The sequence below is a fragment of the Leptodactylus fuscus genome, chromosome 3 (assembly GCF_031893055.1).
Source record: "Leptodactylus fuscus isolate aLepFus1 chromosome 3, aLepFus1.hap2, whole genome shotgun sequence".
Lineage (NCBI taxonomy): Eukaryota > Metazoa > Chordata > Amphibia > Anura > Leptodactylidae > Leptodactylus > Leptodactylus fuscus.
Genome location: NC_134267.1, coordinates 136,349,266 through 136,367,982, shown reverse-complemented (window position 1 = coordinate 136,367,982; position 18,717 = coordinate 136,349,266). Strand labels below are relative to the sequence as shown.

The 18,717-nt window shown below is 43.3% G+C and overlaps 1 protein-coding gene across 1 annotated transcript in view; it reads left to right on the top strand.

Moving 5' to 3' along the window:
* The window catches only part of TINAG (tubulointerstitial nephritis antigen), a 100,113-nt gene that overhangs the window by 19,266 nt on the left and 62,130 nt on the right, over window positions 1-18,717 (top strand). Inside the window, exon 2 of the mRNA XM_075269541.1 lies at window positions 1,088-1,151. Coding sequence (XP_075125642.1) covers window positions 1,088-1,151 — 64 coding nt within the window. The remainder of the gene's footprint in view (window positions 1-1,087; window positions 1,152-18,717) is intronic.

The following is an 18,717-nucleotide window of genomic DNA, read 5'->3' as shown; positions in this document are numbered from 1 at the left end:
TAACCACTAGCAAAGCAAGCAAAACAAACTATCCTTTGACTTTGTTGTGTAAATTTTGCATACTTCCCCTGTGAATACTTAAAGGGATTGTCCCATCACAAGGATCCTATTTATACTGCTTGTTAATGTGGATGTAAGACTTTTCCTAAATACACTGCTTCAGCAAAACTGCTTTGTTTGTCCACTATCTTACTTTATTCAATTCATTGTTGGCACAGCCCTGACTTAGCTGCTCATGAGTCAAGTGATGTATCTGCCGCTCTCAGGGGGGAGGGAGGAGGGGCTAAGTGCACAGGAGCCAGCCAGTGTATCTAGCTATTCCTGTGTCTACACCACAAGACCTAGGTCCTGCACTCAGATAGGGGAGAGGAGCTGCTTTCATTTCTGAACGTCTTCTGTTCTCCCAGTTATCAGGCTAGCCAATTCAATTGTGTTCATTATGGCAGAGACAGGCAGTTTCTGTATGTAACACAGAATGGAGTTGCTCCTGCCTGTACTTCATAGCCCAATATTGTGCATATAGTGTTGTTTGAGGACCTTTGATGACATCACAGGCCCTTCAGCCGCCCCATAGGATCACGCTATGTGGTAAGTGAAACTACATCTATTTTGGGGGTGGAACTAATCGGCAAGTTGCATATGAATCCCCGCCCACCAAATGACGCAAGAAACCAGGAAGGAAGAAGATTTTACAGCAGTGAAGACTGGTGAGTATGCGACGTGCGAATACCCCTTTAAGACGGTACATTAACCTTTTACAAATATTTATTTTTATAAATATCTATAAGATAAATATACTGTTGACATTTACACTTTGTATAAAGGGTTAATTCTACCACATACATTAGAATGGTAATTAATGGAAGAAAACCAAATGAATCATCCAGCTCAAATTCCATGTGTTGCATTAATCTCAATCATATCAGATATAGAAATGCATGATCAGAGAATGAAATAGATGAGAAATGCACAAATATTATTTGTACATAACTCATTGTTTCCCTTGTTTGATAAATATACAGAAGATATTATATTTAATAACATGTAAAGACCATAGATATAAAAATATATATTGTTGTATTGACAGGATGCTTTAAAGATGGATCCTATTATCAAGATAAATCAATACGGAAAGACAACTGCAATTACTGGTAATGTCTTTGTGTTTATTATATTGTCATGTGTTTCTTATGTCATGTTCGTTGCCAAGATATTATGCTGTATTGCCTACAGGAATAGTCACCCCTTCTAGATTACTTATTTTCATTTAAGGAAGATAATTATCTAATATCCATGTCATATACATAGAAAATAGTAACCACCTCCAACAATCTCATAAAAGGTCGCAACAAACATTGAACTACATTTAATCTAATTGGTCAGCCTTTGGTTTGTTGTATAAGCCTGAAGGGTAAAGCAGGCAGTGCAATTCCTGACAACCTTACTAAATGTCAAAGTAATCAATTTAAGATGAGAACTTAAGTCATTCTTCTAGTAATCTTAATTAATATCCTATTTAATAAAGTAGATTTAATTGGCTATTAGAGGCTAGAAGAAACACACAGGCGTGTAGTAGCTATCAAGTGTGGTTACCCATCAGTTTAAAGATATGTAGTTTTATATACCACTAAAAAGCCGATAGTGCACCCGATTCTACTTTAACATTCTTATTCTTATGGTAGAGTTGGAAGGGACCTCAAGGGCCATCGGGTCCAACCCCCTGCGAGTGCAGGTTTTCCTAAATCATCCCAGCTATATGTTTATCCAGATTCCGCTTGAAGATTTCCATTGATGGAGCGCCCACCACCTCCCGTGGCAGCCTATTCCACTCTCTCACTACCCTCACTGTCAGAAAGTTTTTCCTACTGTCTAATCTGTATCTCTTTCCCTTTAATTTCATCCCATGCTTCTTGTACTTCCTTGTGCTAATGAGAATAGGGTAGATCCCTCTGCACTGTGACTACCTTTCAGATATTTGTAGACTGCTATTAAATCTCCCCTCAGCCTTCTCTTCTGCAAACTAAACAATCCCAGTTCTTTTAGGCGCTCCTCATAGGACATGGTTTGCAGACCTTCCACCATTTTGGTTGCTCTTCTCTGGACTTGCTCCAATATATCGATGTCTTTCTTGAATTGAGGCGCCCAGAACTGTACACAGTATTCCAGGTGTGGTCTGACCAGGGAAGAGTACAGCGGAATAATGACCTCTCTTGATCTAGATTCAATGCTTGTCTTAATACATCCCAGAATTTTATTAGCCTTTTTTGCAGCAGCACCGCACTGTTGGCTCATGTTGAATTTGTGATCTACTATTATGCCCAAGTCCTTTTCCCCTATGCTATCACTTAGTTCTATTCCTCCCATACTATATATGTTTTTTACATTTCTGTTACCCAGATGTAGAACTTTGCATTTGTCCCTGTTAAATACCATTTTGTTCGCCTCAGCCCATTGTTCCAGTGTGTCTAAGTCCTTTTGAATACACTCTCTCTCCTCTCTAGTGTTGGCTATTCCTATTCCTATTGCTATAAATTTTATGAGTTCCCCAATAATTCCATCGTCCAGATCATTTATAAAGATATTAAAAAGTACTGGGCCCAGAACAGAGCCCTGCGGCACCCCGCTTTTGACTTTCTTCCAGTTCGATGTGTAGCCATTTAGTATTACTCGTTGTGCCCGATCATTAAGCCAGTTGTGAATCCACCTAACTGATTTTTTGTCAAAGCCATACTTAATCATTTTTTCAATAAGAAGGTTATGTGATACTTTATCAAATGCCTTACTGAAGTCAAGATATACTATGTCCACGGCATTCCCTTGGTCCAACCATTCAGTGATTTTGTTGTAGAAGGAAATCAGGTTAGTCTGACAAGATTTATTGGTCATAAAGCCGTGCTGGCTCTGGTTAATTAATGCCTTCCCATCCAGGTACCGAAGTAAATGTTCCTTGACAATTTGCTCAAAGATTGCTCAACATAACCTTGTTAAGCTAATAAAGAATGCAGATGATAGTAATAAAATGTATTGGTGACATTCCACTTAGTATATGTACTTGATATGAGGTTAAGCAATGGAAAAGCCACATGTAGGTGTTTCAGCATTCATTTACTGCTGCTGTACATGGCAGGATAGTGTTTCTATGTAGGAACTGGATTGCATCCATTGTGCGTGTCCGCACATGTGCAGAAACTCTCTCTGGCAAAATGCCCGTAAGTACTCTGCAAAAGTCAGACAAAGGTCTGAATAGGCACCAAACAACATTCATATAAAAGAAAAAAAATCCATATAATACTAAATAGAATTAATTAAATGAATAACTGATAAAAGAATAAATAAATAATTACAGCCACTTCTCCCAATGAGCAATTTGGTGATGAACAATGGTTTTTCCAGCATGATAGAGCAACATGTCACAAGACAAAAGCGATCACTAAATTGTTCATTGGAAAATACAAGTTTTGGGTCCATGGCCACGAAACTCTCCAGATCTCAATCCCATTAAAATCCTATGGTCAGTGTTCAAAAAGCAGGTGGGCAAGCCGAAGGATAGAAATTGTGATAAACTAACTATGCAAGAATGGGTTACCAATAGTCAGGATTTGGCACAGAACATGATGCCCAGCATCCCGGGACAAATTACAGAATTCTTAATAAATAAAAGTCCATTCACACAGAGGAAAATGGTGAGGAATTTGGTGTGGAATTTCAGTGCTGAAAAAAAAGCCTCTCATTGACTTCTATGGGTTCCTTTTTCTGCTACACACAGGCATGTAGTGTGTAGCTATCAAGTGTGGTACCCATCAGTTTAAAGAGGACCTTTTATGTCCTCATCAATATGTGGCTTTATATACCACTAAAAAGCAGAAAAGAAGCAGTGAAAGTAACCCCTTGAAGTCAATGAGAGGCTTTTTTTTTAGCACTGAAATTCCACACCAAATTCCTCACCATTTTCCTCCGTGTGAATGGACCCTTAGTATCAACACAGCAAATATTGAGTCTTTGCATTAAAGGGATTCTATCATGAGAATCCCATATTTCACAAACACCGTGTCGGAATAGCCTTTAGAAAGGCTATTCTTCTCCTACTTTTAGATTTCTTCTCCACGCCACCGTTCAGTAGATATTCCCGATTTTCTTCCTTTTGCTAATGAGTTTTCTCGCAGCACTAGAAAACCAGCACTGCCTCCACTGCAATGTCCTCTTCCGGCGCTGGTGTCTTCAAGATCTAAATCCCACGCATGCTCAGTCAGCTCTGCCATTGAGCTTCGGCAGAGATGACTGCGTATGTCTGTGCGGCCATTTTCTTGTGGTCGCTTACATGCCCCCAGTGCTGCTTGAGCACAGGGGAATGCCCTCACTCATTAGTATAACACAAACAAAAACTTTAGACACTTAGGAAATGCTTATAATTGTACTTCCATATACCATAGAAACATCTGACTGAAAGATCTAAAAACTCAGAAGCAGCTAAATTTGTGAAAAACAAAATCAGGCTCTGTGACAGGCTGAAAACTTTTGGCCACAGCTGTATATACTGCATTATATAGTATATACAAATTCTTGTACATGTAAAATGCATTTATGTATTATGGGAAGAATATGCAAATCTGACTTCCATGATGTAATTGGAAAGCCAGTGCCTCAAGTATGCACACCAATAGAGGGCGCTGACTGAGAATGTGCAAGTCTATCTTCCATGATGTAATTAGAAAGACAGAGTCTCAGTCAAGCAAACCTATAGAGGGCGCTCCCTTTAACATCATACCGACCTTCTCAGAGGCCTTTGTTTGCAATGATGCTGGGATTTTGCCAGATACAGTCTTCTCAGCCAAGGACAGCTGTTTATGTATTATGTTAGCAATATGATTCTTGTCCTACCATTGTCAATAACCTCCTGTGCACTATTTAAGTGCCCTTTATTGCACCTTAATGTAGTCACTGTATGGTTCTTATTACAGTCTTTATATATTTCTGTGTAGCTTTGTGGTATGACCTAAGATACACTTATACAGTAAAGTGCATAGTCTGAAACAACTTGACACAGCAACTTGCCTTGAAGACGTTACTAATGTGCTCCCCTGGAGGATCCATCTTAATAGAGTGGCCAGCTAAGACAAGGCTCAGAGCCCTCTCATTGTATTTTTTGTTTATGTTATTCTACGTCTAACACGTTTCTTGTTTTCTTTTCTGTTCCTTCCATGGTAACCAATAGATTAGTTACTGTTGTCAGGACAAACTTTTATTTCTTTCTTTCATGCTGTGCTGAAAGGCTTTTTTCTTTCCTTTTTCTTTTTTATTTTTTTTTTGTTCGCAATATAAAAAAAAATATCATGCGCTGCTATTCAGGGACCTTTGCAGAACGTTTGCCTGTGGAGTCGCTTTTAGCAGGTTTCATTAAGCAAACTTTAAGAATAACAAGTAATGTATTTTCTCACATGTGTATCTGTCAGTTATTTCCTAGATCATTTTTTGCATAATACTGCTGGTAACTAGCAAACATTGTCATATCGTATAACATTAGGATGGTACTGAAGGAATTGTACTAAATATATTCTAAGTGACATGGGACCCTTACAATACAACTGCAAGAACCAAACTTGTCAGATACAACATATGCTTAAACTTTAGAAATGCCTTTTGATACTCCACGTAGCTGGATTGTCTGATTTAACAATTCACCATATCCTTTTAAAGAATACTGAGTTCAATGGGATTGGGGTGGGAGAGGAGTGTCATTGTGTTTACGACTAGAGATGACCAAACACCGTTTGATCAAATAGGTATTCGATCGAATATCAGGTCATTCGAGGTATTTGTTTGCAATTGAATACCACGCGGCATACGCAGTAAAAATTTGTATCCCCTCCCACCTTCCCTGGTGCTTTTTTGCACCAATAACTGTGCAGGGGAGGTGGGACAGGAACTACGACAACAGAGGCATTGAAAAAAATTGAAAAAACCATTGGCTGCCGAAAACATGTGACCTCCCATTTATAAGAATAGCCAGTACCATCTTTGTGTCATTGAACGTGTCGTGAACTACAGATGGGGGAGGGTAGAGTCTCAAAGGTCTGGGACAGTCTGAAAGTGATATCCGGACACAAACAAAAGGCCGCTCATCAGATAGATGCTGACAGGAAGTGGCTTAATGAGCTTAATCTATTCTTCAATAGATTCGACTCCAAGCCAACTCCCCCCTCACAAGCAACCCCCCTCCCCTCACACACCAAGACCCAACCCCCACCGACTGGCAGTAATTTGCAATCCGAATGTCTGATCCTCAAGGAGTCTCTGGTGTATCAGGAAATCAAGAGGATTAAAGCAGACAAGGCCGGAGGACCTGATGGTATAAGTGTAAGAGTTCTAAAAATGTGCAGTGACCAGCTGTGTGGTATTATTACGCACATGTACAATATGAGTCTAAAGCTAGGAGTGGTACCTCAACTATGGAAAACATCTTGCGTGGTACCAGTCCCAAAGAAACCCAACCCGATGGGCTACAATGACTACCGACCTGTAGCACTGACATCCCACCTGATGAAGGTCCTAGAGAGACTGGTCCTGACACACCTACGCCCCCTAGTGAGCTCCGCTCTGGACCCCCTCCAGTTTGCCTATCGGCCAGGCATTGGGGTGGATGATGCCATCATCCACCTTCTTCATAGAGCTCTCTCTCACCTGGAGAAACCCGGGAACACTGTGAGAATAATGTTCTTTGATTTCTCCAGTGCTTTCAACACCATTCAGCCAGAGCTACTGAGGGAGAAGCTGAACCTTGGTGGAGTGGACCATCACCTGTCCAACTGGATCCTAGACTACCTGACAACCCGCCCTCAGTATGTGAGAGCCCAGGACTGTGTGCCTGACACTGTGATCTGTAGTACGGGGGCACCACAAGGTACAGTTCTTGCCCCATTTCTCTTCACACTGTACACTGCTGACTTTAGGCACAACTCATCCAGCTGTTACTTACAGAAGTACTCCGATGACTCTGCTATAGTCAGCCTTATCACTGATGGCGACGATAGGGAATACAGAGACTTAAACCGGGATTTTGTTGAATGGTGCCAGCAGAACCATCTCAAGATTAATGCTGGGAAGACCAAGGAGATGGTGGTGGAATTTGGGAAACGGAGGAGTGCTCCGACCCCGGTGGAGATCCAGGGGACATGCATTGAGATAGTCAGGACCTATAAGTATCTGGGTGTGCTCCTCAATAATAAACTAGACTGGGCTGATCACCTGGAAACGCTGCACAGAAAGTGCCACAGCAGACTCTACCTGCTCAGGAGGCTGAGGGCCTTCGGAGTCCAGGGGACACTTCTTAGGGCCTTTTTCAACTCTGTGGTTGCCTCAGCCATCTTTTTCGGTGTAGCCTGCTGGGGGAGCAGTATATCAACCAGGGACAGAAATAGACTTGACAGGCTGATCAGGAGGGCCAGCTCTGTCCTGGGGAGCCCCTTGGACCCAGTACAGGTGGTGGGTGACAGAAGGATACTGTCTGTGGTGACCTCCATGCCGGAGAATAAATCCCACCCCATATATGAGACTTTGATGGCACTTGGCAGTACTGTAAGTGACCGTCTGCTTCACCCCAAGTGTGAGAAGGAACGCTATCGCAAGTCCTTCCTTCCAACCGCGATCAGGCTGTATAATCTACATCAGACCAAGCGAAGATCACTCCGCACAGAGAACTAATGATTATGAATGTCCTCCTTCTTTCTTCTCTGTTCCTTAGCTGCTATGGACTCCTAGTATATCTTTCTCAGAATATGTGTGTCTACTACTTCTGTAATATTTACTGTGTATTATCATGTATCTGTATTACTATGCAGCTGTAACATACTGAAATTTCCCCACTGTGGGACTATTAAAGGATTATCTTATCTTATCTTATCTTATTTGCGGTGAGAAATAGGGAGAGAGAGATATCTGCTGAGGGCTAGATAGCTTCTAGTACGCAGGGAAAAACTGAAGAACAACAACAGCTCTTTTCAGAGCTATACCCTGCATGGAGAAGAGTCGAGATTTCAACGGGGTGTCTCCCCAAATCAGGGATACAGAGCAATTCAGTCCAGCCAGATACGTTTAACCCAGCTTTGCAAGCAGTGTCCCCCCCCAAACACCTAACAGGGATACAGAGCAAATCAGTCCAGCCATATAGGCTGAACCCAGCTTTTCAGGCAGTGTGTAATCCCAAAACAGGGATACAGAGCAATTCAGTCCAGCAAGATACGCTCAACCCAGCTTTGCAGGCAGTGTCCCCCCAAACATCTAACAGGGATACAGAGCAAATCAGTCCAGCCAGATACGCTGAACCCAGCTTTGCAGGCAGGATCCCCCCAAACACCTAACAGGGATATAGAGCAAATCAGTCCAGCCAGATACGCTCAACCCAGCTTTGCAGGCAGTGTCCCCCCCCCCCCCCCCCAAACACCTAACAGGGATACAGAGCAAATCAGTCCAGCTAGATACGCTGAACCCAGCTTTGCAGGCAGTGTCCCCCCAAACACCTAACAGAGATACAGAGCAATTCAGTCCAGCCATATAGGCTGAACCCAGCTTTTCAGGCAGTGTGTAATCCCAAAACAGGGATACAGAGCAATTCAGTCCAGCCAGATACGCTCAACCCAGCTTTGCAGGCAGTATCCCCCCAAACACCTAACAGGGATACAGAGCAATTCAGTCCAGCCAGATACGCTCAACCCAGCTTTGCAGGCAGTGTCCCCAAAAACACCTATCAGGGATACAGAGCAAATCAGTCCAGCCAGATACGCTGAACCCAGCTTTGCAGGCAGTATCCCCCCAAACACCTAACAGGGATACAGAGCAATTCAGTCCAGCCATATAGGCTTAACCCAGCTTTTCAGGCAGTGTGTAACCCCAAAACAAGGATACAGAGCAATTCAGTCCAGCCAGATACACTCAACCCAGCTTTGGAGGCAGTGTCCCCCCAAACACCTAACAGGGATACAGAGCAATTCACTCCAGCCATATAGGCTGAACCTAGCTTTTCAGGCAGTGTGTAACCCCAAAACAAGGATACAGAGCAATTCAGTGCTGTTCACGCAATGTGTAACCCCAAACCAGGGATACAGAGCAATTACGTCTGGCTATGTACGCTCAATCCAGATATCCAGGGTGTGTACCCCCAAAACCTAGGTGGGAGACACTGAAATTCAGTCCGGCTATGTACGCTCAATCCAGATATCAACGGTGTGTACCCCCAAAACCTAGGTGGGAGACACCAAAATTCAGTCAGGCTACGTACGCTCAATCCAGATATCGAGGGTGTGTACCCCCTAAACCTAGGTGTGAGAAACAGAAATTCAATCATGCTATGTACGCTCAATCCAGATATCCATGGTGTGTACCCCCAAAACCTAGGTGGGAGACACAGAAATTCAGTCAGGCTATGTACGCTCAGTCCAGATATCGACGGTGTGTACCCCCAAAAGCTAGGTGGGAGTCACCGAAATTCAGTCCGGCTATGTACGCTCAATCCAGATATCGACGGTGTGTACCCCCAAAACCTAGGTGGGAGACACAGAAATTAAGTCAGGCTATGTACGCTGAATCCAATTTTTAAGGGTCTCAGTGGGGGTAGTTTGGCCAGGGGGTCCCGCTAGACTCCTTTGTGACAATGAGATCATCTGCTACTTCGTCATCCTCCTCTTCCTCCATCAATATACGCTGTGAAGCGGACAGGAGTGTGCACTGACTATCCTGCTGGAATGGTTCTGCTTCTATGCCCGACTCCTCAGCATACAATGCATTATCCCTGATGGTGATGAGGAATTCTTGCATCACACACAAAATCACTAATGCGATGTCACAGCTGACCCTCTTGGTGGACTCCTCAAATACACGGAGAGATCTCACATAAGTCTGGCAACATGTGCGAGCTTTGCATGAGTGGCTAGTACACGTAAAATCTTTGGCCTTGCTGCCTCTGGACATGCCTTGGCTTCTAGCCACCTTTTTTCCTGCTTAGCTCACCTCCACATCACTGCTTTCCCCGCTATACATCACCCCTGTCCATGCCTCTGCCTGTAGCCACCTTTTTTGCTGCTTAGCCTGCCTCCATATTTACATATCATTTGTGTGATTTTTTCCTCTCCTGCACCAGAACAAAGGATGAGATTTTTAACTTATACCGGGGGTCAAGGATTGCAAAAATCCATTATTGTTTGCTCTCCATGATGTGAACTATGCCTTTGTCTCTTGAAAAGCAACCTAACATGAAGTCAGCCATGTGTGCCAGTGTGTTACTTGGCATGACTTATAATGAGCTTCTAACCAGCACAGTTGGGGAAATCAGGGTGGATTGAGCCTCTAACCAGAAGAGTTTGGGGGCATTAGTGTGAATTGAACCTAGTAGGAGCAGAATTGTGCAACGATGATAGTGGAAGACTATGAGGAGGAGGAAGAATTGTAGAGGGTGAGCACACACATCAAACGTCATGTCAGGGTGCTTGACACTGCTGGATATGAAAATGATGGGTCTATCCGGTGGCTGTTCATTTTGATCAGCGTCAGCCGGTCAGTACTGTCAGCTGACAGCTGGCTGTGCTTATCCGTGATGATGCCACCAACTGCGCTGAAGACATCTTCCGATAGCACGCTGGTGTCAAGGCAGGAAAGGACCTCCAATGTATAGAGCGCAAGTTCCAGCCACAAATCCAACTTGGAGACCCACTAAATGTAGGGCGCAGAGGGATCGGAGAGGACAGGGCTGGGGTCGGCCAGGTACTCCTGCAACATGCGCCTATACTTGTCCCTCCTGGTGACACTAGGCCCCTCAGTGGCGGTAGTTTGGCCAGGGGGTGCCATTAACGTGTCCCAGACCTTGGAGAGTGTGCCCCTGGTGGGTGTGGACCGGATGGCAGTTGTTAGCCTGTTGAAGGAATTAGCCTGGCAACATGGGCGAGTTTTGCACGAGTGGCTAGTACTTGGAAAATCTTTGGCCTTGCTGCCTTTGGACATGCCTCTGCCTCTAGCCACCTTTTTTGCTGCTGCACTTGCATCCACATCTACACTGCTTTCACCCCTAGACATCACCCCAGTCCATGACTCTGCCTGTTGCCACCTTTTTTCCTGTTTAGCTTTCCTCCACATCTACACTGCTTTCCCCGCTATACATCACCCCTGTCCATTTAGGGTTGGTGGCCATCGTCATCCACCAACTCCTCTTCCAATTGCTCACTCTCCTCTTACTGCAAACCACACATGACAACAGCATGCTCTAATAGCAACTGTGTCTCATCATCACCACTGAGGATGGAAAATGCTGGTTGCGGGTCCACAATCACAAAATCGCCAGGTGATGGTGGATGCTCCAGTGTTTGGGCATCAGTACACACAAAGTCGTCTGGTAACTCCTGGGATTCGGGAAGTGGTTCAACAGAGGGGGAGACAGTAAAAGGACCCAAAAAGAGATCTTGGGAGGGGGCAGGGGTGGGATGACTCTGTTAATAAGATTGGGGTCAGGGGATAATTATATACATTAGGGAGAGTGTGTGCCTACATAGGCGTATGGAGACTTACAAGTCATTCCTGCTCCGCTAGGGATTCTGGGTAAAAAAATATGCAAATCTATTCTCCAGGATGTAATTAGGAGAACAGTGCCTCTGTATGCTGCCCTCTAGTGGCAGCTCCCTTAACATCATGCATGACTCAGTTAATAAGATTGGGTAAGATTGGGCATGTTGGGAGGAAGGAGGGGCATACTCTTGAGTATGAACATGACTGCAGGTAGTGGCTGACTGATTGGTGGAAAAGCAGCTGGAAGCATTATCCACTAGCCATTGTAACACCTGTTCCTGGTGCTTGGGCCTGGTCTGCGTTGTACCCTGCACCCTGCTTAATGCAGCTGTCATATCAGGAATTGTGATGAGTGCATGCTAATGTTTCTTGTCTGGTGGAAAGGATGGGATAGGATTTCACATAAGTCTGCCACCCATGGAAACTCATGGTGCAGAAACTGAGGGAGCTGACTTTTATGAACCCTTGGGTTTTGTAGATGGAACTCCATCAAAGGTCTCTGCTGCTCACACACCCTGCTCAACATATGGTATCTAGGGTTTCAACGTGTGGTGAATTTGCAGAACAATCGGTGCTCCAGGCAGATGTAGGCGTTGCTGGAGTGTATTGAGGCTAGCACCAGGTACTGTAGACTTTCCAAAGTGGGAGCACAAGCACCGCACTTTAACCAGTAGCTTGTGTAAATTAGGGTAAGTTGTTAGAAACCGTTGCACCAATAATTTGAAAACGTGGGCCATGTGTGGACTGTGTTTGAGTCTGGCAAGCTCCAGATCTGCTACCAGGTTCTGGCCATTATCACATACGCCAACCTGCCTGGGCCCAGTTGCAGCAGGGCAAAAAACATTGCCATCTCATCCAGGATGGCATCCCTGACCTCGGAGGCAGTGTGCTGTCTGTCCCCCAAGCTGATGAGCTTCAGCTCGGCCTGCTGACATCTCCCCACGCCAGTGTTGCAGCGTTTCCAGCTCGTAGCTGGGGTCAATTTAACGGCAGAGGAGGAGGGTGGTTTTTCAGCACTCCTGCCAGGAATATTGGGCGGGGAGACAAGGCAGGCTGCCAAAGTTTGCGACCCGGTCCCAGCCTCAACTACATTCAGCCAGTGTGCCATGATTGAGATGTAGCATCCCTGGCCGCATGCACTTGTCCACGTGTCGGTGGTCAAGTGGAACTTTGTGCAAAGCGCAGAACTTGGGGCCCGCCTGATGTTACAGGACACGTGCTGGTGCAAGGCTCAACTCACCCTAAGGGCCAAAGACACTGCTGGTGAATTTTGTTCAGTTCCAAAGGACTCTATGTTTAGATTTGGCTCAGTCGCAGCTCCACAACATACCTTTGAAGGCAAGGTTTCCTTTACTGGCTCCATCTCAGCAGGATGATGATGGTGAAGCTTGGTTAAATCTGGTGTCGGAAGGGAAAGTGGTTTCTGATCTACATCTATAGTACTAGAGCATGTTGTTTGGACTATTAACACCTGATCAGAACCCTGTAGAGGTAATGTAGAGTCCCATATAAAAGGACCATTACCGGTAGTAGTGGTTGCAGCCAATTCTCCACCTTTGCGGTCCTCTAAATAAAAGTTACCCCCAGGACTTGATGCCAAAATGTTATCAATTTCACAATCAAAATCAAGGTCAATGTCTGGGTCCTCAGTCCAATCCACTGCATCAATCCCACACAATGAGAGTGATGGTTCTGGAATCACTGTTTTAGGGGCTAACAATTTTAAAGGGGCTAACACTCTGCTGGTGCAAGGCTCAACTAACCCATTGGGCAAAAAACTCTGCTGGTGCAAGGCTGAACTAAGTTAAAGGGCCTAAAACTCTGCTGGTAGCTCAGTTTATGGGCTTATTGGAAGGTCTTACCACATCACACACACACACAAACATCCACAATGACAGTTCAGGGTGGGTACTGTTGGATTTCCCATTGCCTATGCCATCTGTGGTTGTAATGGGCAACGTGATTTAAAGGGGTGCTTGGTAATGTTTCTTTAGCTTAAAATTTGGGTTTCTGTCCATCCAATTGGGGAAGAAAGAAGGTTTCCAGGTACTTCCCCACTTTAATAGTGTTTTTTTTTTTTTTTTTAGTGTGGAAAGTGTGTAGTTGATAGGCTGTGATGGTGGGGTAAAACTGTGACTTGGGCTTGTTAGATGTCCCCAGGCATGCTTCCCCTGCTGTCCCAGTTGCATTCCAGAGGTGTTGTCATCATTTCCTGAGGTGTCATAGTGGACTTGGTGACCCTCCTGAGTCGAATGGTGGGTTCCCCTGAAACGAAGCATTTTTTCCCATAGATTATAATAGGGTTCGATATTCGAATATCGAATATTTTACTGTTCGCTCATCTCTATTTACGACTCTTCTAGGGGAACAAATAAAGGCTTACAGGTTCTGCAAAAGCTCAGCTTGGGCTGCCCAAATTCTCATACCTGTTGGCTCTGTCCCTTCTGTACATTTTAGTAGCATTTACATTTCTCTTTCCTTCCCAGACCACCATAAAGACTTGTTTACAACTTGTCTGCATACTCAAGCTTCCCATCCTTCCTATCCCCTGTTAATGCCCCCCACCCCATTGTAATCATGTCTGTTTGGATCTCTGCAACACCCTCTGCTCGCATGCTGAGGCGCAGGAGGCGAGTTCAGCTTGATTCCTTGTTTAGTGTTTTTCGTTCCACTGTGTGAACACTGCTCTATCTCTGTAATAGAATTTACACCACACTGATCTCCTTCACCTTGTTTCCTAGGTCTATCAAATAATTAATTCTAGCTTTCCCTGTGTGATTGACAGCCTTTCTTTTAATCAAGCCTAGGGCGGGTCTTGGGCTTCCTATATACTGGAGATAAGGCCTCATAGACTTGCTGGCTATTGTGACTTGTCTCTGCTAAGCTTCTCTTCTGCTACTATTGTATTGCTGACCTCTGGTTTAAATATTAGTTAAAACTCAACTTTTATTAGTTATAATTAAAACCACATATATATAACACAATAACCTATAACTCTGAGGTTTATTCAGTCTAGTATTTTCAGTATCAGATTTTTCCTAGACACCTCAGAAGTTACTAGAAAAAGCATCTATTCCTAGGTGCAAATCCACCTGGTCTAGTGTGATAAGAAACACTCCTTTTCAATCTAGTGTCTATATAATGCATGAGTGTTATACACAGGGCAATTAGGAAATATGGTTAGATCCCTAGAGTAACATAGTAATACGGGGATTAGGTTTGACTGAGTCCATATGAAGACTGTCCGCTATATCAGAACACGTCTACTTTACAGCCATTCACCCTTTAGTCACATAACATGTTCCATGTTAGATCCAGACCCATTATACCATTTGCCCCATTAAGATGGAAATCATCAAGAGTGGTGTATTTTGTAGCTGTTGTGATTATTTCATGAATAATAAAGATTGATATGCAGCTACTTAGTTACTCTGTTTCTTTAAAACACTCAGGCCATTATTTAAACAAGACACCAATGAGGGGTTCAATAGAGATAAAAATATAACCTATTTATCCCTATTCAAGTAGTGACGAGTAGGGCTAGAAGGTTCAAAGGATATCGTATCCGTGGCTACAATTATATTGGCCTATTTTGATACACTTCCCCACCCACTCAAAACAAAACCGCTGTATCCTTTTCAAGGCTGCAGAGCATTCCTTAGCTGGCAGGGTTTACAATCTCTTAATCTTCCCCTAGTGTGCTTGGACCTGCTCTGCCTATATTTGGATATATCTAGTCTCTCTACGCGTTTCCCCCGGCTAGTTCCCTACACCGGGTTCATCAGGAGAGTAAAGTAGCGTCAGAATATGACATTCGCGGCCCCCCACGATGATTGCGGTAAAAACCACAGTTCTCTGCGCCCTGATGGTGGACGCCAATACTTGTGTTGAAGACAGCGAGTGCTTCAAAGAAGAAGTATATATATATGCATTCCACGCCCCTGCCGGCAACCAATCCACGAGTAGTCCAGCGGAGGCTCGGCGGCAGGACCACGCCCCCGGATTTTGATTGGATGACCACTCGGGAAACCACTCCCGAGTGGTCATCCAATCAAAATCCGGGGGCGTGGTCCTGCCACCGAGCCTCCGCTGGACTACTCGTGGATTGGTTGCCGGCAGGGGCGTGGAATGCATATATATACTTCTTCTTTGAAGCGCTCGCTGTCTTCAACCCAAGTATCGGCGTCCACCATCAGGGCGCAGAGAACTGTGGTTTTTACCGCAATCATCGTGGGGGGCCGCGAATGTCATATTCTGACGCTACTTTACTCTCCTGATGAACCCGGTGTAGGGAACTAGCCGGGGGAAACGCGTAGAGAGACTAGATATATCCAAATATAGGCAGAGCAGGTCCAAGCACACTAGGGGAAGATTAAGAGATTGTAAACCCTGCCAGCTAAGGAATGCTCTGCAGCCTTGAAAAGGATACAGCGGTTTTGTTTTGAGTGGGTGGGGAAGTGTATCAAAATAGGCCAATATAATTGTAGCCATGGATACGATATCCTTTGAACCTTCTAGCCCTACTCGTCACTACTTGAATAGGGATACATAGGTTATATTTTTGTCTCTATTGAACCCCTCATTGGTGTCTTGTTTAAATAATGGCCTGAGTGTTTTAAAGAAACAGAGTAACTAAGTAGCTGCATATCAATCTTTATTATTCATGAAATAATCACAACAGCTACAAAATACACCACTCTTGATGATTTCCATCTTAATGGGGCAAATGGTATAATGGGTCTGGATCTAACATGGAACATGTTATGTGACTAAAGGGTGAATGGCTGTAAAGTAGACGTGTTCTGATATAGCGGACAGTCTTCATATGGACTCAGTCAAACCTAATCCCCGTATTACTATGTTACTCTAGGGATCTAACCATATTTCCTAATTGCCCTGTGTATAACACTCATGCATTATATAGACACTAGATTGAAAAGGAGTGTTTCTTATCACACTAGACCAGGTGGATTTGCACCTAGGAATAGATGCTTTTTCTAGTAACTTCTGAGGTGTCTAGGAAAAATCTGATACTGAAAATACTAGACTGAATAAACCTCAGAGTTATAGGTTATTGTGTTATATATATGTGGTTTTAATTATAACTAATAAAAGTTGAGTTTTAACTAATATTTTTGCCTACTCTGAAGTGTAGTTTAAAATACCCATACTGTTAAGTGACCTCTGGTTTACCCTTTGACTACTCTCTTGGATTTTGATTCTGTACTGTGTTGCTCAACAGTTACTGTACCCTTGGCTAGCTGACCTCCCTTTGTTGTTGTCTTGTCTTCGTTCTGTGTTGTCACGTATATAGGAAGGGCCCGTCAACTAGTTGCCATCTATAGCTTAGGATAAGACCGGCAAGCAGCAAGGGACAGTGGGGGGAATTCAGCTTAGGGCTCACTGTCTATTGTGCCCCTCATCCTAGGGTTCACCAGCAGCTACTGAGGAATTGCTCCTATTGCAATTCCCTTACAAAACGAGTGCAATACAAGAAAATAGTGATCCCTTTTGGTGGATGCTACCTAGGGAGTATTAGAACCATTTATACATAACATTACTAGTCAAACATACCCTTGTTTTCCTCCTATTTTGTTAAAATAAAATTCTGCTCAAAAATATTTAATGGGCATCTGAGAATTGTCAGCAGAAACATATAGTAGACAGGTTGTAAACAGCCATCTGGTATTTCAACTTAACCCAATTTCAAAAAATTTGTGGTCATGCAACAGATATAACCACAAACATATATACCTGTGAAATAGTATTTATTAGATAGAAAAAAACCCATAAAATAAGTTTTAATGACAAATGTATAATCCTGTTAAAATGAACATACAGAAGGGCAGATGGTAACCTGGACACCTTGTCACCTGCTGATGAAGCCGATTGTAGGCAAAACGCGTAGGAATGTGTTTTTATTGCCTATAATCTTGCCTATAGTCTATTATTTATATGTATGGGGTGGCCACAGTGTTACCTGATGGTTACAATATGTCTGTTTAACACAGCACTTGTTTATTTGTATTGTATGTGATGCCATTCACTTATAGTTTGAGGCTTTGACACCCCTACTACATATTACTGATAGACATTTGTCACCATATAATTCCTTTTTCATTCGTTTATCTCTATATAACAGACATTGTCAACCCACAGAACAAAATCTTGTTCAGAAGTATCTCCTCTTGTCTTTCCCTTCGGGAGATGCATGCTTCTAATTTGTTAACCTGCGTCCTTAAGCAGCAATTGAACCACAAAAGAAATGGTCCATGTCTCTATGTGCCTTAGCAAGTCTCTACTTTTAATTATTCCGTTCCTTTGCTAAAATGTAGAATCAGATACAGTGTCTGAGACTGGCAATCCACTAGCATCCTTGATTTAAAGTAGAGAGATATCTTATATATAGCTCTTAGTAAAATGTGCAGCAATAATTCTAGATTTATCAGAGCTGTATTTTGGATCTCTATAGTACTGATCTGTAATGTAGTGCAAATACTGTAGTCTAAGGGTTCATACTTATACTTCTGTGTCTCAAATCTTATCCAAGAGCACTCAGGAGATCCTGACATGCCCCATTAGATACTGCATTACTCCAAGAGGAGACTAGAATTCTGTACAAAGTCACCTTTCAATGCAGCATAGTAATGGACTATGTATACAACCTTGCCATTGGCATAAGCCTTGAGGCAGATTACACAACAGTCTCTATGAATATTCATATGCTACAAAATCAATTCATTATATTTCCTATATGACCTGAACAAATGGCGCCATATAAATTCCTCAGGTTATTTTGAAGTTTTCATACATGCAAAAATATAGTATGTAACAAATTTAGAAAACTTCTGAATGTGTAAATGGTGGATTGTAAATATAGTTATCGAACACATGGTATTATCATGCATTCTCCATGAATCCATGGAAAACCTTGATGTTATTGAGTTGAATAGATTGCACAGCTCTATTACATGGATAGCGCAGCAGTAATTGGCTTAGGGAACTAGAGGCCCAAAATTCATTATTGTAATATATACATAGCAAAAGGTCAGCTTTGCTTGCCCCTTATACCATGTATACAATATATTACATGTGGCCAAGTAAATACTTGGCATCTTGGGAATATGCTGAAGAATGCTTCAAGTAGTTTGCCTACACTAATTGCCAATTTCT